Below are 18,105 nucleotides of genomic sequence, written 5' to 3' on the forward strand. Positions count from 1 at the left end.
AGATGCAAACCTTAATAAGGCTCCTCCAATTTTCAGGGATCCTAGCTCTCTCCAGACTCTCCATAGGAAACTCCAGTTGATGCGATCATAGGCTTTCTCCAGGTCCAACTTAAGAGCCACAATGCCCTTCTTCCCCTTCCTAATCTTCATAGTGTGGACCATCTCTTGGGCAATAACCACATTATCCATCATTTGTCTACTAGGCACAAAACTACCCTGATTCTGACAAATGATATCCGGGAGAATGCAACGAATTCTATTAGCCACAATCTTTGTAACAGTCTTATAGAGAACATTACAAAGACTAATAGGCCTCATATGCAAAAAGGAGGAAGGCTTCTCAATTTTAGGAATCAGAACCAGAAGGGTTTTGTTCACCAGCCCAATATCTTGAGAACCATTAAAAATACCTATGATAAAGTTATAGATGCCCTCCTTCACCACCTCCCAGTGCTTATGGTAAAAGCCAGCAGGCAGGCCATCAATCCCAGGAGCTTTAGTCGCCCCAATACTCAAAATAGCTTGATCAATTTCCTTCACGGAAATAGGTCGGAAAGCATCCCGAATAGCCTCCTCCCCCACCATAGGGAAGGTAGCCACAGAATGAGCCCTCTCCAGCTGAACAGGTTCCTCTTTAAACATATCCTTATAGAAATCCAGGGCCAAATTCCGAATAGCATCATTCTCATAGACCCAATCACCATTGGGGTTCTTAATAGCATCAATTCTATTCCTCTGCCTCCTAATGATGGTAGAGAGATGAAAATACTTGGTATTACGATCCCCATCTTTGATCCAGGATTTCCTAGACTTCTGAAACCAAAGAAGCTCCTCCTGCCTGAGCACCGCTTCAAGCTCCTTCTGAAGGGTACGAAGAAGGCCATTCAAACCATGATCAAACCTAACCTCCAATCTATGCTGAATGCCCTCAATTCTATTTAGTAACTTCTTTTTCCTCCTGATGATATGCCCAAAGACATTCTTATTCCACCCCAACACATTAGTCCTGAAGACATCAGCAGCTTGAAGGACATTCGAATGAGGTTTCCAGTTATCATGGACGAACTCCTTAAAATTAGGATGAGATTCCCAAGCCAACTGATAACGGAAAGGCCTCTCACCCTTAGGACGATTGCCTCTCAACAGTCTAAACAAAATAGGGCAGTGGTCCGAGTGGCGGAACGGCAGGTTCAACACAGAGCACTCAGGGAAGGTAGTCTGTGCTAAAATATTAGCATAAACCTTATCCAAACGAACAAAGGTACTATTGCGCTTCCAAGTGAACTTATGCCCAGAAGCCCCAAGGTCCGAAAGACCACATAAATCCATACTATTCTTGTGATGAAGGCAGCGATTGACATAGTGATGCGAACCCCCTCTTTGATCACCCATAACAGCAATATCATTGAAGTCCCCAGCAACAAACCAAGGCTCAGATATGCTAACACTCATAGAATAGAGGACTTCCCAAAGACGTTTACGGTTAGCCAAAATAGGGTCGGCATAAACCAGGGTAACAAAAAATGATTTATTCCCCGAAACACACACTTTGCAATGAATAAACTGCTTATCCATGCCAATAATATCGAAATGAATCCGATCTGGCTTCCAGAAAAGCCAAATCCCACCAGCACGGCCAGTCGCCTCCGATCTAACACATTTCCAGCTCCTAAACTTATTAACCACCTCATCTGCTTTGACTCCACTAATCTTAGTTTCCAACAAAGCAAAACAAGAAGGATTAAACTGATTAATGAGATCATTAACATGGACACGGGTAGCCTTACTAGCCGCACCTCTAACATTCCAACACAGCAAATCCATAGAAAGGAGGACAACCGACCGTACCCACAACCCTAAGATAGGTATTTATTAGGGGCTCCTAAGAGCCTTGCCGAGGTACCCGCAGGCCCTCTCTTTTCAGGTAACCCCAAAGAATTAAGGCTACCTTTCTGTTTGCCTTTAAGCTTTTTCATACTAGATTTATTAACACCCATACTTTTCCCGATTCCAGGATCCCCACCCTGACTAGGAACACTAACCTCAATCAATTTTTTCTTCCTTTGATAAGCCAAAGTCTGGGAACTTCCCTGGGAAACACCTTTGGATACAAAGAGGGGGTTAACATTTTCAGTCACCTTAGTTGAAGGCTCTATAGATTCTAATCCTGGCATGCTTTGATCAATTTGTTCGTCAACCATACCAGAATCTCGATCTTCCTCAATCGCCAGGGCCCCAAACCTGGAACCTGAAATGATCTCAGCCCCAGCCCTGGAAGCCTCAATGACTTTGGGGTTAGGTTTTTCTTTGAAACTAGGCTTGTCATTAGGATTTTGAATGATAGCCTTTGTCTTGGGGTTTATATCAGGGGGACGATTCTGAGCAACAGAAGGCTGAGTCCTACGTCTAGCAGGCCTCTTCGCGACCATCCAGGGGCCAAAATTCCTCCCCTCACCTTGGATCCCTTCAGTTCTTCCAGCATTACCCTCAGCTTCCATTTCCACCACCCTCTCCCTCTTCGGGCATCCCTCCCTAGTATGTCCATACATACCACAATCATAACAGATGTTATGTAACCCTTCATATTCAATAAGGAACACCTTATCACGAACACAGAATTTTGATAACAGGGGTTTAGCAAGATCAACATCAATACAAACCCTAGCAAATTTACCTCTGATAGCCCCCACCGTAGTTTTATCCACATGATGCACCTTCCCAACCATACTTCCTATCTTGTTGAGGAAAGTTTCACTATAATACTCAATAGGCAGGCCCGGAAACCTAACCCAAGTCAAAATTCTGCTTACCGAGCAATCATGAGGGTTAAAATTAGGAACCCATGGCCTCAAAGCCAGAACCTGGTTGGAAATGATATATGGCCCTCCTTTGACCACAACATTATAATCTTCCACACGAGTAAATTTAACAACATAGTAATCATTCTCTAAGTCGGTAATCGTCACTTTACCTTTCTTAGCCCACTGTGCTTGTATCCTCTGGGCGAAATAGTGAAAACTAATTCTCTTCCCAAGAAGAGTAACTATAAGGGATAGCTTCCACTTTTGTCTGAGATCGCGCTTTTCAGCAGACGAGAGTCTAATCACCGGACAAAGCGGGTCATCATGTTCACCATCCTCAACATCTGAATCGGAGAACACCTCTTCATAATCCCCTTCCATCCTAACCTCGTCCATACAAGGCTCCTCCTCCACTACCCCCATAACAGTATCTTTCCACGAGAGTTGGCCTATACCATTATTCCCCACCCTTGATTTGGGAGAAACCGAGTTACCCTGACTCTGAATCCCACACTCCTCACCAACCCTGTCCGACAATCCATTTATTTCCTTAATATGACCTAAGGCAGCCTGCACAAGAGCCGCCGCCCCAAATTGACCAACCCCTATCCTGCTTGACCTCGCGCCAGCCCCCTCCCTAGACTGCCCAGCAGGATTGCCGGCAGCCCCTATGCTCGGCCCTGCAGAACCGCCGACAATCCCAGCGCCTTGCCTAGCCGTCTCGCCGGCATCCCCTGCACACTGCCCAGCAGGAGTGCCGACACTCCCCACGCCTACCCTAACTCCACTGCTGGCAAAGACGCCGGTACTCTCACCAAGCCGCCCCGCCCTTTCCGCATCAGCTCCCGCCTGCCCGCTGCTAGAGATAACGCCGGCCCCCTCACACGCCTGCCCCACCTCATCCGCAGCGGAATCGGCCTGCCCAGGAGGCGCCTTCCCTCCCGCGTTGGAAATAGCCCCTGCCCCAGCCGCACGCCCGTGCACGGTCTCCAGTCCATCAGATCCCACCGATACTGCCACGCTGCTTATGCCATCCTCCGATCCGCTTTCCTCCACGCGGCCCCGCATCTCCTTGCCCCCATCCAGCGCACCGCCCCAACCATCACGCCTTCCTACCCTATCCCCGGCGCCCTCCTCCACCAGATCCGCCCAAGCCAAAGCCGACACCACCCCTAAACCTCCACCCGGCTCCCCTCCCTAGATCTTTCCCTAATCCTTTTCACCATAAACCCTAGAAGAGAGACAAGAGAGAGAGAGAGAGAAAATCCTTCTCTTATCAGATTCTGATTCCCCTTATTATTAGTCCCATAGCAAGAAGGGGTGCTTCTTCAGAAAATCCTAGCTTACACACTGGTACCCCTATTAAATAGGGGCCGACCTCGATTCTGAAAGGAAAGATGAAGGGAAAAAAAGTAGAAAAAGGGGGTTAAAGGAAGGAATCAAGTCGGGAAATAAGACTGGAACCGATGAACACGCTCGATACCTGCAACTGATCCTGCTTAGGGTATTAAATAAACAGGTGGACATGTATCTGCAGCCTCTCTGCTGGTAGAAAATGCATGAGATAAATTCTAATTAACTACTTAAACATAAGTATAATTCACAATAAAATTTAAATCTAAAGACCAAAGTTCAACTTCAACTAAACACTAAGCTAATAACTAAGAGTCTAATAATAATTACTTTTCCTCAAGCAAGACTAAACTCTTTAGTCTTTATAGTCCCTATTCATCATCAATGGATAGTGGTGCTTGATTTTCGAAGTAGGAGATGTATGAGAAAACGAACACCACAAGTGGAGACTAAGATTAAGTGGTGGAAACTGCAAGGGGAGAATCAACAAAAATTTGTGGATGAGATGGCCAAAAAAGATATTTGGACTTGTAATATGGATTTAGATATAGATTCGATATGGGCTAAGATGGAGCATAGTATAAGGGAGGTAGCGAAGGAAGTTCTAGGGGAATCTAAAGGTAGCATGCCACCGGGTAAGGACACATCTTGGTGGACAGAAGAAGTACGACAAGCAGTAAAGAGTAAGCGAGAATCCTATAAAATATTAGGGAAGTGCAGGAGTGATGAGAACTACGAAAAGTACAAAGAGGCTAAAAGGGAAGTAAGAAGGTCATACGAGATGCTAGAGCAAAGGTGAATCGGGATCTGTACACAAGATTGGATACGAAGGAAGGGGAAAGAGACATATATAGAATTGCTCGGATGAGAGATAGGAAGACGCGAGATCTCGGAAAAGTTAAATGTGTGAAGGATGTGGACCAAAAAGTCCTAGTTGGAGATAAGGATATCAAGGAACGATGGAGGTCCTATTTTGATAACTTATTTAATGGAGATCGCGGACAAGAGGTTGGAGATATAAGTATCCCTCACGATATGATAAATCGTGAATGCATACGGAGAATTCAAAAGGGTGAAGTCAAAATGGTATTAAATAAGATGAGATTGAAGAAAGCAGTAGGACCTGATGGCATCCCTATTGAGATTTGGAGATGTTTGGGAGAAAGAGGAATCGAATGGTTGGCGACGTTCTTCAACAAAATTTGGAGAAACAATAAGATGTCATCCGAATGGAGGAAAAGTATCCTAATCCTGTTGTATAAGAACAAAGGCGATGTCCAAGATTGTGCCAACTATCGAGGAATCAAATTAATGAGTCACACTATGAAACTGTGGGAGCGAGTGATCGAACAAAGGCTAAGGAGGACGGTGAAGATCTCGGAAAACCAGTTTGGCTTTATGCCGGGAAGATCAACTATGGAAGCCATCCATCTAATGAGACAATTAATGGAGCACTATCGAAATAAGAAGAAAGACTTGCATATGGTTTTCATCGACTTGGAGAAGGCATATGATAAGGTACCAATGGAAGTACTTTGGTGGGCCTTAATAAGGAAAGACATTTCGCGGAAATATGTTGACATCATAAAGGACATGTATGAGGGAGCATGCACGAGTGTACGCACCAGTGTTGGGAAGACTGAAGAGTTCCCTATTACGATTGGAGTGCATCAAGGTTCTGCACTAAACCCATTTCTTTTTGCCATCGTTATGGATGAACTAACGAGTTCACTCCAAGATGGTATATCATGGTGCATGTTGTTTGCAGATGATATTGTGTTGGCTGATGAGACGAAAGAAGGCGTGGAGAGGAAGTTGGAACTATGGAGGCAAACTTTAGAATCTAGAGGCTTTAAGCTGAGCCGAAATAAGACAAAATATTTGGAGTGTAAGTTTAGCGGCGATAGGAGTAGGGAGGCAGGGACAATCACCCTAGATGGGAGAGTTGTTCAAGCATCGGATTGCTTTCGGTATTTAGGATCTATTATCCAAACGGATGGAGAAGTAGATGGAGATGTTGCTCATAGGATTAAATTTGGTTGGGCGAAGTGGAAGAGTGCTACGGGTTTCCTTTGTGACCCTGGCATGCCAAATAGATTGAAGGGAAAATTTTACCGCACGGCAATCAGACCAGCATTGTTGTATGGTACGGAATGTTGGGCAGTGAAACACTGTCACACTCATAAGATGTCGGTGGTGGAGATGCGTATGTTGAGATGGATGTGTGGTCATACGAGAAAGGATCGGGTGAGTAATGAAATAATTAGGACAAAAGTAGGGGTTACATCTATTGAGAATAAAATGAGGAAAAACCGACTAAGGTGGTTTGATCATGTAAGACGAAGAGCGCTTGATGCGCCGGTTAGGAGGACTGAAGAGTGGCAAAGGGATGTAGTGGTGAGGGGTAGGGGAAGACCTAAGCAAACTTGGAGGAGGGTGATCGAGAGTGATATGAGTTTATTGGGAATTGAGGAAAATATGGTAGTGGATAGGAAAGAGTGGAGGGCGAGAATTTGTGTCGCTGACACGACTTGATTTTACGGTTTTATATGATGGTTCATGTTAGCCGACCCCAAATCATTTCGGGACTAAGGCTTTGTTGTTGTTGTTGTTTCTAACTTAATCTGAGTCCACCATCATAAGGACTTTCTATTGCTGTGATTAGAAGCTTAAAAAACCTTAAAATACCCTACAATTGCTCCTAGGCGCACCCGACTCAAGGTGCACAGAGGCACGCACCTTGCTGACATCGCCTGCCTCACACAGGGAGAGGTGCTAACCCCTGATTGTTGCCTGATGCGCGCCTTTAACAACTATGATAGAACCTTAAGTTTATGTTAGATAAAGTAATGGCTCTTCTACTTTTTAATACTAAACGGGTCCTCTCTCTTAGAATCATGGTTACATATGAACACCAATCAACCTATCACAAGAGGATTTATTTTTTCGTTGACTGTATTTGTGTCAACATCATTTTGAGATGATAAAATTGCAGCAAGTCAAGTCAAATGGAAATTCTTTGTGCATTCACATGCTTAATTAACAATAAAAGTAAATTCTTTCTCTCTCTTTTTTTTTAAATTCTTGAATAAAATGTAATTTTGAGAAAATATCAAGATTTGATCTACTTTTACAATATAAATTTTAATTTCCAAAGCATGAGGAAAAATTGAGAAAGAAGTGACTATATTGTTTGTGTTAAATATGCTATTTCTTGTTAGGTGCATAGTTGTTAAAGGCGCGCCTCGAGCAAGGCTCAAGGTCTTGAGCCTTGAACCTTAAAATTGAGGCGCTGTAAAAAAGGCTCTCGCCTCACTCACGCCTTGGAGCCTGGTGTGCCTGGCAGTTTTGCTTAGGGTTTTTTTTTACATTTATTTTTACAGTTTTTTTTATTAAAATAACTGCTTTATTAATCTCAACCACTAATCTAACTTAAATAAGATTAATCATAACCCTTAATTTAAATAAGAATATGAAGTGTCCCAATCATAATTAAATATATAAAGAATAGAGAAATATTAGGAGAAGTCAAGTTAAGTATATGTTAGGAGAAGAAGTCACGTTAAGTATATGGAGAGGACCATATTAATTTGGAGGATGATCTTGATGATGATGATTATTAGTTTTTGTTGTGTGTTCTTTTTAATTGACAATGAATGGTTATTAATTTACCAGCATTAGTTATAGTTCCGCACTTTAGGTTAAGAAGTTAAGTATACGTGTCTTTATGAAGTATGAACTTAATTTGGCGTCTTTATGAAGTATGATTTAGTATTATGTTTTTATTTGGTTTTGTTTGTGTGGTCATAAATGTTGTTTTTTTTTTGTTTATGCTTAACTAGTAATAGAGTATATACTTTTATTTTATTTTATGCGCCTCGTGTTTCTAAGGCGCGCCCCCCCCGCCTTGCGCCTTTAACAACTTTAACAACTATGATTAGGTGGTCTTTAGTTAGTTGATAGTTTAAGTCACTAGGTGTGTCTTGGCTTGTATTATTTGCTTAAAAATGGGCCTTCTTCATTTCCTCTTTAAAGTTTAAAATGAATTATTGAGTCTTGAGCTGACATTTATCTGAACATATTTATATGGGCAACTAGACTTTACACCCATATAGGGGCATTAGGATAGATTTCCATGATCTTAGAAACTATGCTGATTGGGGTTCACTAGAGTTTCTGATACAGTTTTAACATGTGCATGTCGTGTAGGCCTCGCACAAGAATGCACTATACCAAAGCTATTCATGATTTCAATTAGTCAAACTTGGAGAAATCCATGGATAAGTTATGTCCTCTCACTAAGAAGGGATAGAAAAGTGATGGATTATGATGTACTGAGGTAGCAACTAGCGAGCATATGGCCATTGCTCAAGTTGCAGTCCATTTTTACAAAATGTTGTGTCAGTGTCTAACGACAGATAAAATGCTTCAACTTGAATTATTTATATAAAAAAAGAATTTATGATTGGAAGAAGAGGGGCTAGAGTTGAGTCTCATTATTGTTGGGAGATCTATGGAAACTAGTTATCAACAAATGGATGAAACTTTCCACATTAGTTGGATTGTATGAGGCTTTTAATTGGGCAGGAATTACTATTAGTAATAGTAGAAAAATCAAAATCTTAAATCTTTAGATTTTTAATGTGTGTGTGTAGTTATAGACATTTTGAACTATACATTTATTTGACCTATTTTCTTGATTTAGTTGAATGATGGAGCTGGGAAGATATTTCAATGCAATAATATTTGGAGTGATGCCTTCTTAATTGTGCAGAACGAATGAGTCATCTTGTTTTGTGAAATTAAGTTACAGAGCATACCATAATGTTAGATTAGTGTATTTGTATTCAGCCCCCGTAAGTTTTTTTTCTTTTTGAGCTATTAAAATGAGATTCAATTGTTGAAATTTCATGAAGATAGTGAAACTCATCTCAATCATAAAGTTTTGTTGTTTGTTCCTTTAGAGGATACAACTGATTCTTCTATCATTTGATGGCTTAAACTATTTTTTGTAATACACTCTGAAGTATACATTGTGAATTAGCGAAATTCCATGTAGAGGAACATAGTTTTAATTGTTATTTTGCAAACATAAATAATACTTAAATTTAGTTGTTATTGGATGTCATATATATAAAAAAAGAAGACTAAAGAACAGTTCCAAATTTATAAATGAATAGTGCAAGTGACATGATGATAAGCTAAAAAGAACATGAGTCTACGGTCATACGAGTCTACGGTCATACTCTACGTCAATAGTTGAAATGACTTTTGACTCTTGATGATTAAATCCATAGCATTTAGGGTTTCTTCATGGACTGCTACATCTTTATTAGTTTTCATGTCAATATAATTTGTTTAAGCTTTGTCATTATTTTCTTTATATTTGAGTTTGCTTGAATTTTGTCTGATATGCAGTGCAACATATAGTCAACTACTTGGCCTTGCGTTGATTATAAAAATTTGGTTATGTTACTTGAGAAATCATGCATCAATTTATGCTCTTGTATTACTCACAGATCAAAAACTTACTAGCCAGGTTCATGAAATTGTTGGGCGCATTAATGGTAGATTTGGAACATTGACTGCTGTTCCAATACATCACCTGGTATGTGTTTTGATTGCTACTTTTTTTTTCTTCATTACAAATTGCACGTTGTACTTTAATTATTATCTTTGAAATAAATTTTGAATGGCATATTTCTTCTTGAACTTCATACTAGATTATATAATCCAACTATATGATTTTCTTCAACGATTGGCGTTTTGGCAAATTATGCAAGGGTTGAGATCTTTAATAATTTGTGCACTGATTCTATCAAACCAATAGTCCTCAAATAATCTTATGAGATTTCTTTGGAAGTCCACCATTACATGAGAACTAGTACTTAAATTGTTGTACATCTTTCCTGAATAAATAATCATCCATATAATTTTGTCATTTAGCATAAAATAAGTAATACAGGAAAGTTTTTCAAAAAAAAAAAAAAAGTAATACAGAAAAAAATAGTAATATAATGATAATAATAATAAATGGTCTAAGACGCGATGGTTTCTCTAATTATTTATCTTAATATTCCTACTAAAGAGTCAGTAGAACTTCAATAAAAATCTCTTTATTTATTTTGTGCTTGCAGGATCGCTCTCTCGATTTTCACGCATTATGTGCACTATATGCTGTTACAGGTACTAACTGACATGCTTCAACTATTTGATGTTATAAATTGTAGAGAAAATTATCTTTTAAGTTGTTTTTAGGATAAGCTCCTTTTTATTGAGGACATTATCTTTATTTGTTCATGTTTTTCTTTTATTTTCTTGTATTTATTTTATTTATGTATGTGTGTCGTTTTTTGTTTATTTGTGATTACAAGTTGCTAATGCAACTTAATTCTTCTTGGCGCATATTTTCTTTTGCTTTCCATGTAGAATTTTTATTTCAGTGTCCATGAGATTGAAGAAAGCAGTAGGACCTGATGGCATCCCTATTGAGATTTGGAGATGTTTGGGAGAGAGAGGAATTGAATGGTTGACGTTCTTCAACAAAATTTGGAGAAACAATAAAATGCCATCAGAATGGAGGAAAAGTATCCTAATCCCTTTGTATAAGAACAAAGGCGATGTCCAGGATTGTGCCAACTATCGAGGAATTTTAATGAGTCACACTATGAAACTTTGGGAGCGAGTGATCGAACAAAGGCTAATGAGGACGGTGAAGATCTCAGAAAGCCAGTTTGGCTTTATGCCGGGAAGATCAACTATGGAAGCCATCCATCTAATGAGACAATTAATGGAGCACTATCGAAATAAGAAGAAAGACTTGCATATGGTTTTCATTGACTTGAAGGCATATGATAAGGTACCAAGGGAAGTACTTTGGTGGGCCTTAATAAGGAAAGACATTTCGCGGAAATATATTGACATCATAAAGGACATGTATGAGGGAGCATGCACGAGTGTACGTACCATTGTTGGGAAGACTGAAGAGTTCCCTATTACGATTGGAGTGCATCAAGGTTCTGCATTAAGCCCATTTCTTTTTGCCGTCATTATGGATGAACTAACGAGTTCACTTCAAGATGATATACCATGGTGCATGTTGTTTGCAGATGATATTGTGTTAGTTGATCAGACGAAAGAAGGCGTGGAGAGGAAGTTGGAACTATGGAGACAAACTTTAGAATCTAGAGGCTTTAAGTTGAGCCGAAGTAAGACGGAATATTTGGAGTGTAAGTTTAGCGGCGATAGGAGTCGGGAGGCAGAGACAATCACCCTAGATGGGAGAGTTGTTCAGGCATCGGATTGCTTTCGGTATTTAGGATCTATTATCCAAACGGATGGAGAAGTAGATGGAGATGTTGCTCATAGGATTAAATCTGGGTGGGAGAAGTGGAAGAGTGCTACGGGTTTCCTTTGTGACCCCGGCATGCCTAATAGATTGAAGGGAAAATTCTACCGCACGGCAATCAGACCAGCATTGTTATATGGTACGGAGTGTTGGGTAGTGAAACACTGTCACATTCATAAGATGTCGGTGGCGGAGATGCGTATGTTGAGATGGATGTGTGGTCATACGAGAAAGGATCGGGTGAGTAATGAAATAATTAGGACAAAAGTAGGGGTTTCATCTATTGAGAATAAAATGAGGGAAAACCGACTAAGGTGGTTTGGTCATGTAAGACGAAGAGCGCTTGATGCGCCGGTTAGGAGGACTGAAGAGTGGCAAAGGGATGTAGTGGTGAGGGGTAGGGGAAGACCTAAGCAAACTTGGAGGAGGGTGATCGAGAGTGATATGAGTTTATTGGGGATTGAGGAAAATATGGTAGTGGATAGGATAGAGTGGAGGGAGAGAATTTGTGTCGCTGACACGACTTGATTTCACGGTTTTATATGATGGTTCATGTTCGCCGACCCTGAATCATTTCGGGACTAAGGCTTTGTTGTTGTTGTCCATGACCCCTCAACTTTGCTCTTACTTCCATTATGGTCCTTGAGCTTTGCACTTTACTAATAAAAAGGCCCTTTTACAGTTAATCAAGATGACCACCAATAGCAGGTAACTCGCCATTGTAGAGTTGATCGAAATGATTTTTAAGCAACTTTAATTTTTGAACTTTTTAGTTTTGTGGTTCTTTAGATGTTTTTTTGGTTAGGAGGGAGAAAGTGTTTATTCAGAGACAGGAAGGTCCGAACATAGTGATTTAAAAAAATCGAAAACGGTAGTTCCATGGGAAATGTGGTTCTAAACAACTTTGATTATTGGACATTTCCATTTTTAGGTTGTCATCGCTCATTTTAGATTGCTCAATGGCAAAAGGAGTTACTATGTCAGTGAAGTGTAAAATTCTAAGGCCATAATGTCCAGTTTTGAAATTCAGGGGCTATAATGAAAGTAAGGGCAACATTGAGAGGCCATGAATGTAATTTACCCGATATATTAGAGTTGACTTCTGAAGCTGGTGGTTAGTGAATCTGCCAGAGCAACTGTTTTAGTTTTGGACACAACGGGACAAGGATCACATACATCAGCGTGCACTAAATAAAAAATAGACTCGACTGGTTTATTAATTCGTGGTGTATATATGAAACTGTATGATGTTTTAGCAAACTGACAAGCTTCATATTCTAGAGTAGGATTCCCGAAAGAGTAGGACATTGCTTTTAGAAACTCTGGAAGAGACGGATGACCAAATTCACAGTGAAGTTGTAAAAGTAAAAGGTACAGCTAGTGCAAGCAACAGATCATGGCCCTTGCGGAAAAGTCGAATCAAGAGGATACAATCCATTCACCATGTTCCCTCTACCAATAATTTGCTTCGTCCCAAAGACCCTAAAAAAGACAATAAATAGGTTAGAAAATAACACAACAGTTAAGAGTTTTGGTAAGTTGGCTGATAGATAGTAAGTTGAGAGGAAACTTGGGTAAGCATAAAACAAATGATAAGGGAACAGTGGATGTTGGGTGAGCTGTTTCTTATCCAATTGCAGAAGCAGTTGATCCATTGACTAACACAATAGAAGGTAAATTGGCCAGAGGTTGGAAAGAAGAAAGAGTACCCGTGTTGCTGGTCATATGTCATGATCAGTGGCACCAAAGTTAATAACCAACTACAAGTGGAGGTGGATAGAAATGCAGTATAATTCCTTGTATTATTAGCCAAAGAAGATGTTGAGGTTGATGGGATGTTATGCATCATAGGTGGCAGAGAGTTGTTGAAACTGAGCATACTCATTTGCCGAAATAATGACTAATGTAGTGGACAAAAGAGATGGTAAGATGCTATCTTGAGTTGCCATATTTGCAAATCTCCTGGGAGCATTTTGTCCCGAGTTCCCCATGCAATTTCCAGCAATTCTTCTTAATAAGCCCTTCTCCCCCACAATAATAACAAATTGCTAGGGGAGCTTCGAATTCTAGCAGGAAGGTATTGTTTCAGCCTTTTACGACCTGGAACGTTGTTGTATCAGTGATACCATACCAGCGACCTTTTTGCCATCCTTACAGACTTTTAAGTAAACATGCATAGACTTCCGAGAAACATGGGAGTGTCCCACTAGTTAATAGTTGTGTGCGGGCCACATCGTATTCAGGACATAACCCTGTCTGAAAGCACTGAACAACAACCCACTCCTTTTGTGCTTGCATTTGTTTCCATTAGCTACAATGGGAAACATAGTGTTCTCTTGTTCATAGGCCTATTTCACTTTAATATAATTTTGAAAAAGAGTTCGATTCTTTTGTTCTACATGATAAATATTTAACATTCAATTGTAAACACGAGGTATATTTATTTATTAGCATAAAAAAATTCCAGATATTCCCGTAACCCTTTAACAGTCTCGCAATGCATCACAACATCATCAATAGTGGGGTCGAGGGTGTTCTGAATCTGATTGAATAGTTTATATTCCTCAATTAACCATTTCTTATGAACATAAAAATTTGTTTTAGGCGGGGGATAACCAGTTAAATGATCCTCTAAATCAGCAGTGTTGGCAAACCTATGGATAGGTTGTTGCCACTGAGTACAATTTTTACTCCTGAGTAATCTTCTATCCGTAAGTTTGGAGCCTAATATAAGTTCTGTGACAAGTTGCTTATCACTATTTTCTGGCATTTTAACCTTCGTACAAAGAAGAAAAGGAATCACTACCACAAATAAAACAACCCACAAATGTAGCAAGCCCACACCAACAAAAGATTTAGAGTCAACCTCAATATCAGAAATAGCAAAAATCCAGAGAAGCAGAACCTAATTGAAGCAACACTCAAGGGGCTGCCAGCTACATCAACACAAAGAAGAGGTTTCATTGGAAAACTAACCGGACATGCAAAGAGAGGAGACATAGGTGAGATTAGAAAACTTGACGACATAGAAAAGAATCTCCCACGTGCGTACGATGCTTCGCTTGACTATGACGATCGGACTTTGCAAAATGACCTGTGTTGCACGTGCACTCCTGTTTAGTAGCGTTTCGGTGTTTCATGTCCGTTTTCATTTGAAGGCTATTTTATGAATATTTATGTTTTAAAAATAATGTTTCTCAATTTCTGTGTCCATGTCCTTTTTCGTGTCCGTATAGAGAACGGATGATCGGCGACAGGGGAAGCTTGTGGGGGTTGGGGGTGGGCGGTGAGACTAAGCGAGATGAAGAAACTTTCACCCAAGGGCCAACTTCTACAGACTAAGATAAACCTCTAGGAAACTCAACCCAGAAACCAAAAACAGAAGCCAAGCTAGGCTTGGATACCATGAAATTAGTGATGGAATTCACTAATATATTTACTTGATATCAACATACACAATTAATAAAATGCACCCAAAACAAGATGATGGGAAAAACATGGAGTGATCATATGCAGCTCTACTTAAGCCAAATTTAATCATTGTAGCACTAAATCTCCCAAACCATACATGAGGAGTTTGCTTCAATCCGTACAAGGATCTTCGTAACTTGCTCACCTTCCTAGACCCCTGAGCAACAAACCCAGCTGGTTGCTCCATGACCCCAAAAGCTTATGCTGAATGCTAATAGCTAAGACCCAAAAATAGTTTTTATGTATCCTACATTTGGCATGATTCAATGTTGACTAAGTTTTTGGTTTGTGGTCTTTGAGAACTACATTTTTGTTTCCAAAATGGATATTAAATTGTTGTATTTGATATCGGTAATAGTCTCAAAAATATACTGAGACCTACTCAAGTCGCCCAATTTAGTGCAAAATAAGTTGTTTAATAAGCTTGTGCTTAGCGATATTGTTTGAATATTGATATTGACCAAATTTTTTTGATCTGCCTATCAATGGTATTTTATCTTGAGTATTCTCGTAAAAGCTGATTGTTGATACTGGCATCTTACTAGAAATCTGGTAACATTATTGACCAAATTTAATGCCTTGCTTTCCACAGATGTTGCACTCGTAACTTCCTTGAGGGATGGAATGAATCTTGTCAGCTATGAGTTTGTGGCATGCCAAGATTCTAAAAAAGGTGTTCTCATTCTTAGTGAGGTAATGGCAAGTTAGTTTTATTTTATCATTGTGGAGTTATTTCCCCAACTCCGCCTGTGAGGGTCACTTGGTGGCATTTACAGCCGGTCCCAAGCCCGGACAAAGGAGGAGGGTTGCGGTAGGTTTGTGGCGGCCAGCGTAAAACTTAGCCACATCTTATGACATGAACCAAAATATATGGTTCATGTTAGCCGACCCCGAATCATTTCGGGACTAAGGCTTTGTTGTTGTTGTTGTTGTTGTGTTGTTGGAGTTATTTCCCCCTATTGATGCTGTAGATGAAAGAGATAATACCATAGCAGTTGCATTTAATTGTACTTGTACTTCTCATATGCTTTCGTGAACATGCTAGTGATCTTCTAGACTGTAAGTTTTTGTTTTATGCCCACCTGTTGAGTCCAAACTTCTGTTCTGAAGAGTTTGCATTCAGTGGTTTTTTCTCTTCAGACTAGATAAATGGACAGCAAATTTGAACTTTGTATGTATCTTACAATTTTCAAGATGTAAGTTGCTATAGTTAGTGATACTTGAAAATTGGAAGATCCTCTTTTATATTGTTGTTGCAAAGCTATAAACTCTTGCGGTAATGGAACTACTAATTACAAATTGGAACACGACCCTTGAGAAACATAAATTCAGAAGTTCCAACCTTGGTTTCTAGAGAGTAATGATTTTACTTTGAAAAGCTTTTTTGGTCGTACATTTTCTTTTACTATAAAATTTGTCAAGTTAAGTTCAAATATCTGGTTTGGATTTGAATAAATTTTAGAAACATTTGGATATAAGTTACCGAAAGCATAATAAGAGATCTGGTGAAAATAGTGTTGAAAGTTGGTAGTTTTGGAGCTTTTCAAGCACTCAGGAATACTCTCTAGGGCATACGCTACAACAATATCCTGCTTCCAAACTGAAAGGATGTTTGCTGAACTTTGAAAACCTTGGCTTCCCAGATCTCCCCTTCCAAAGTAAGTGTAAGTGGGTATGTCAGGAGGTGGACTTGAGTGTGATGCCCATCCCATGATTTCGTCAAGAACAAAAACAAAATGGACATTCTCTCCTAGTTTTAAGTAGAAGTCTTCAGTGTGACTTGAGGCTTTTTAATATTACAAGCTTTCTTGTAACTTGTTTATTGGTACTATAGTTTGCTGGAGCAGCACAGTCTCTCGGTGCTGGAGCAATCCTTGTGAACCCATGGAATATTACTGAAGTTGCTGATTCAATAAGACAAGCATTGACCATGTCACGTGAAGACAGAGAGAAAAGACATCGCCATAACTTTGGGCATGTCACGAATCACACTGCTCAAGAATGGGCAGAGATCTTTGTGAGGTACCTGAAGTAATGTTTTAAAATGATGATGTTTGTGGTTAACCATTGGTGTATATATATATATAGCTTTGAACTTTACCTCCACCTTACCTTAACTGAAATCTTTGTTGATTATAAGATTTTTATGCGTATGATGAAGATAGTGGTAGCTCGAACAAGCTTTAAGCACCAAAACTAAGGAAGGAAATAGTCTGATTCATAAAGTAAATTTTAGAAATGGCATTATTTTATTCATCAGAATATTATGGACTGTTGTATTGAATAATCTGGAGCAGCCATGTCTATAGATATTTTGTTTGAGATACTTTCAGATATAGTTGGTAGTCCATTTTGTGACTATTTGCAAAGATCAGTTGCATTATCACTTTTGGTAAAATTATTCTACAGGCAGAGGTAAAATACTTGTTTTTGAATAGCCTGTTGGGTCTTTCAAGATTTGATTTCTTTGAGGCCAGCTACTATACTTGACACTACATTTAGATTAATGAAGCATGTCCAGTTACTTGTTTTAAGCGTACGTGTTAATACATATTATCTTGTTCACTGTGAGAATCTGATTAACTAGCTTTTAAAAGCTTGACTTGATATTTTTGTCAATAAAGGAACAGATTGCCAATGGTATTGAATTAACATGCTTGATCTACATGAGTTAAAAAAATATATAATGCTTGCTATCATGTTATGGCAGATATCATATTTTATATCTACAATAAACGTCCACAGGATTCCTTTTATTTGCTTCTACGATCCAACTTGTCCAAATGCTAGGATAAAATACGAGCACTTTAGATCAATCATATAGTTATAGTTTATGGGCTCTAACATCCACATTTTCCTTTAATTGGATAACAGTGAACTGAATGATACAGTTATTGAGGCCCAGCTAAGGACCAGGCAAGTTCCACCAATACTTCCAGAAGAAGATGCAATTAAACGTTATTTGCAGTCTAATAATCGGTTGCTCATACTGGTAAGATCTGTTCTATTAAGGGAATTGTTTCTGGAATAGGAACAGCCAGCCCATCTTTAATAGACATCTGCATTGCATAATGCTGTTGCCATTTATCTCTTCTCTGTGGTTAATGTACTGGAAACTATGGACAGCTTTCT

The 18,105-nt window shown here is 39.5% G+C and overlaps 1 protein-coding gene across 3 annotated transcripts in view; it reads left to right on the forward strand.

Moving 5' to 3' along the window:
* LOC136218582 (alpha,alpha-trehalose-phosphate synthase [UDP-forming] 1-like) overlaps positions 1-18,105 on the forward strand; it is a 37,468-nt gene that overhangs the window by 15,751 nt on the left and 3,612 nt on the right. For all 3 annotated transcript variants that reach the window (XM_066005553.1, XM_066005551.1, XM_066005552.1), the window contains 5 exons: positions 9,674-9,762; positions 10,292-10,340; positions 15,566-15,666; positions 16,808-16,995; positions 17,848-17,965. In XM_066005553.1, the coding sequence (XP_065861625.1) occupies positions 9,674-9,762; positions 10,292-10,340; positions 15,566-15,666; positions 16,808-16,995; positions 17,848-17,965 (545 nt within the window). The remainder of the gene's footprint in view (positions 1-9,673; positions 9,763-10,291; positions 10,341-15,565; positions 15,667-16,807; positions 16,996-17,847; positions 17,966-18,105) is intronic.

Source organism: Euphorbia lathyris, chromosome 2 (genome assembly GCF_963576675.1).
Source record: "Euphorbia lathyris chromosome 2, ddEupLath1.1, whole genome shotgun sequence".
Lineage (NCBI taxonomy): Eukaryota > Viridiplantae > Streptophyta > Magnoliopsida > Malpighiales > Euphorbiaceae > Euphorbia > Euphorbia lathyris.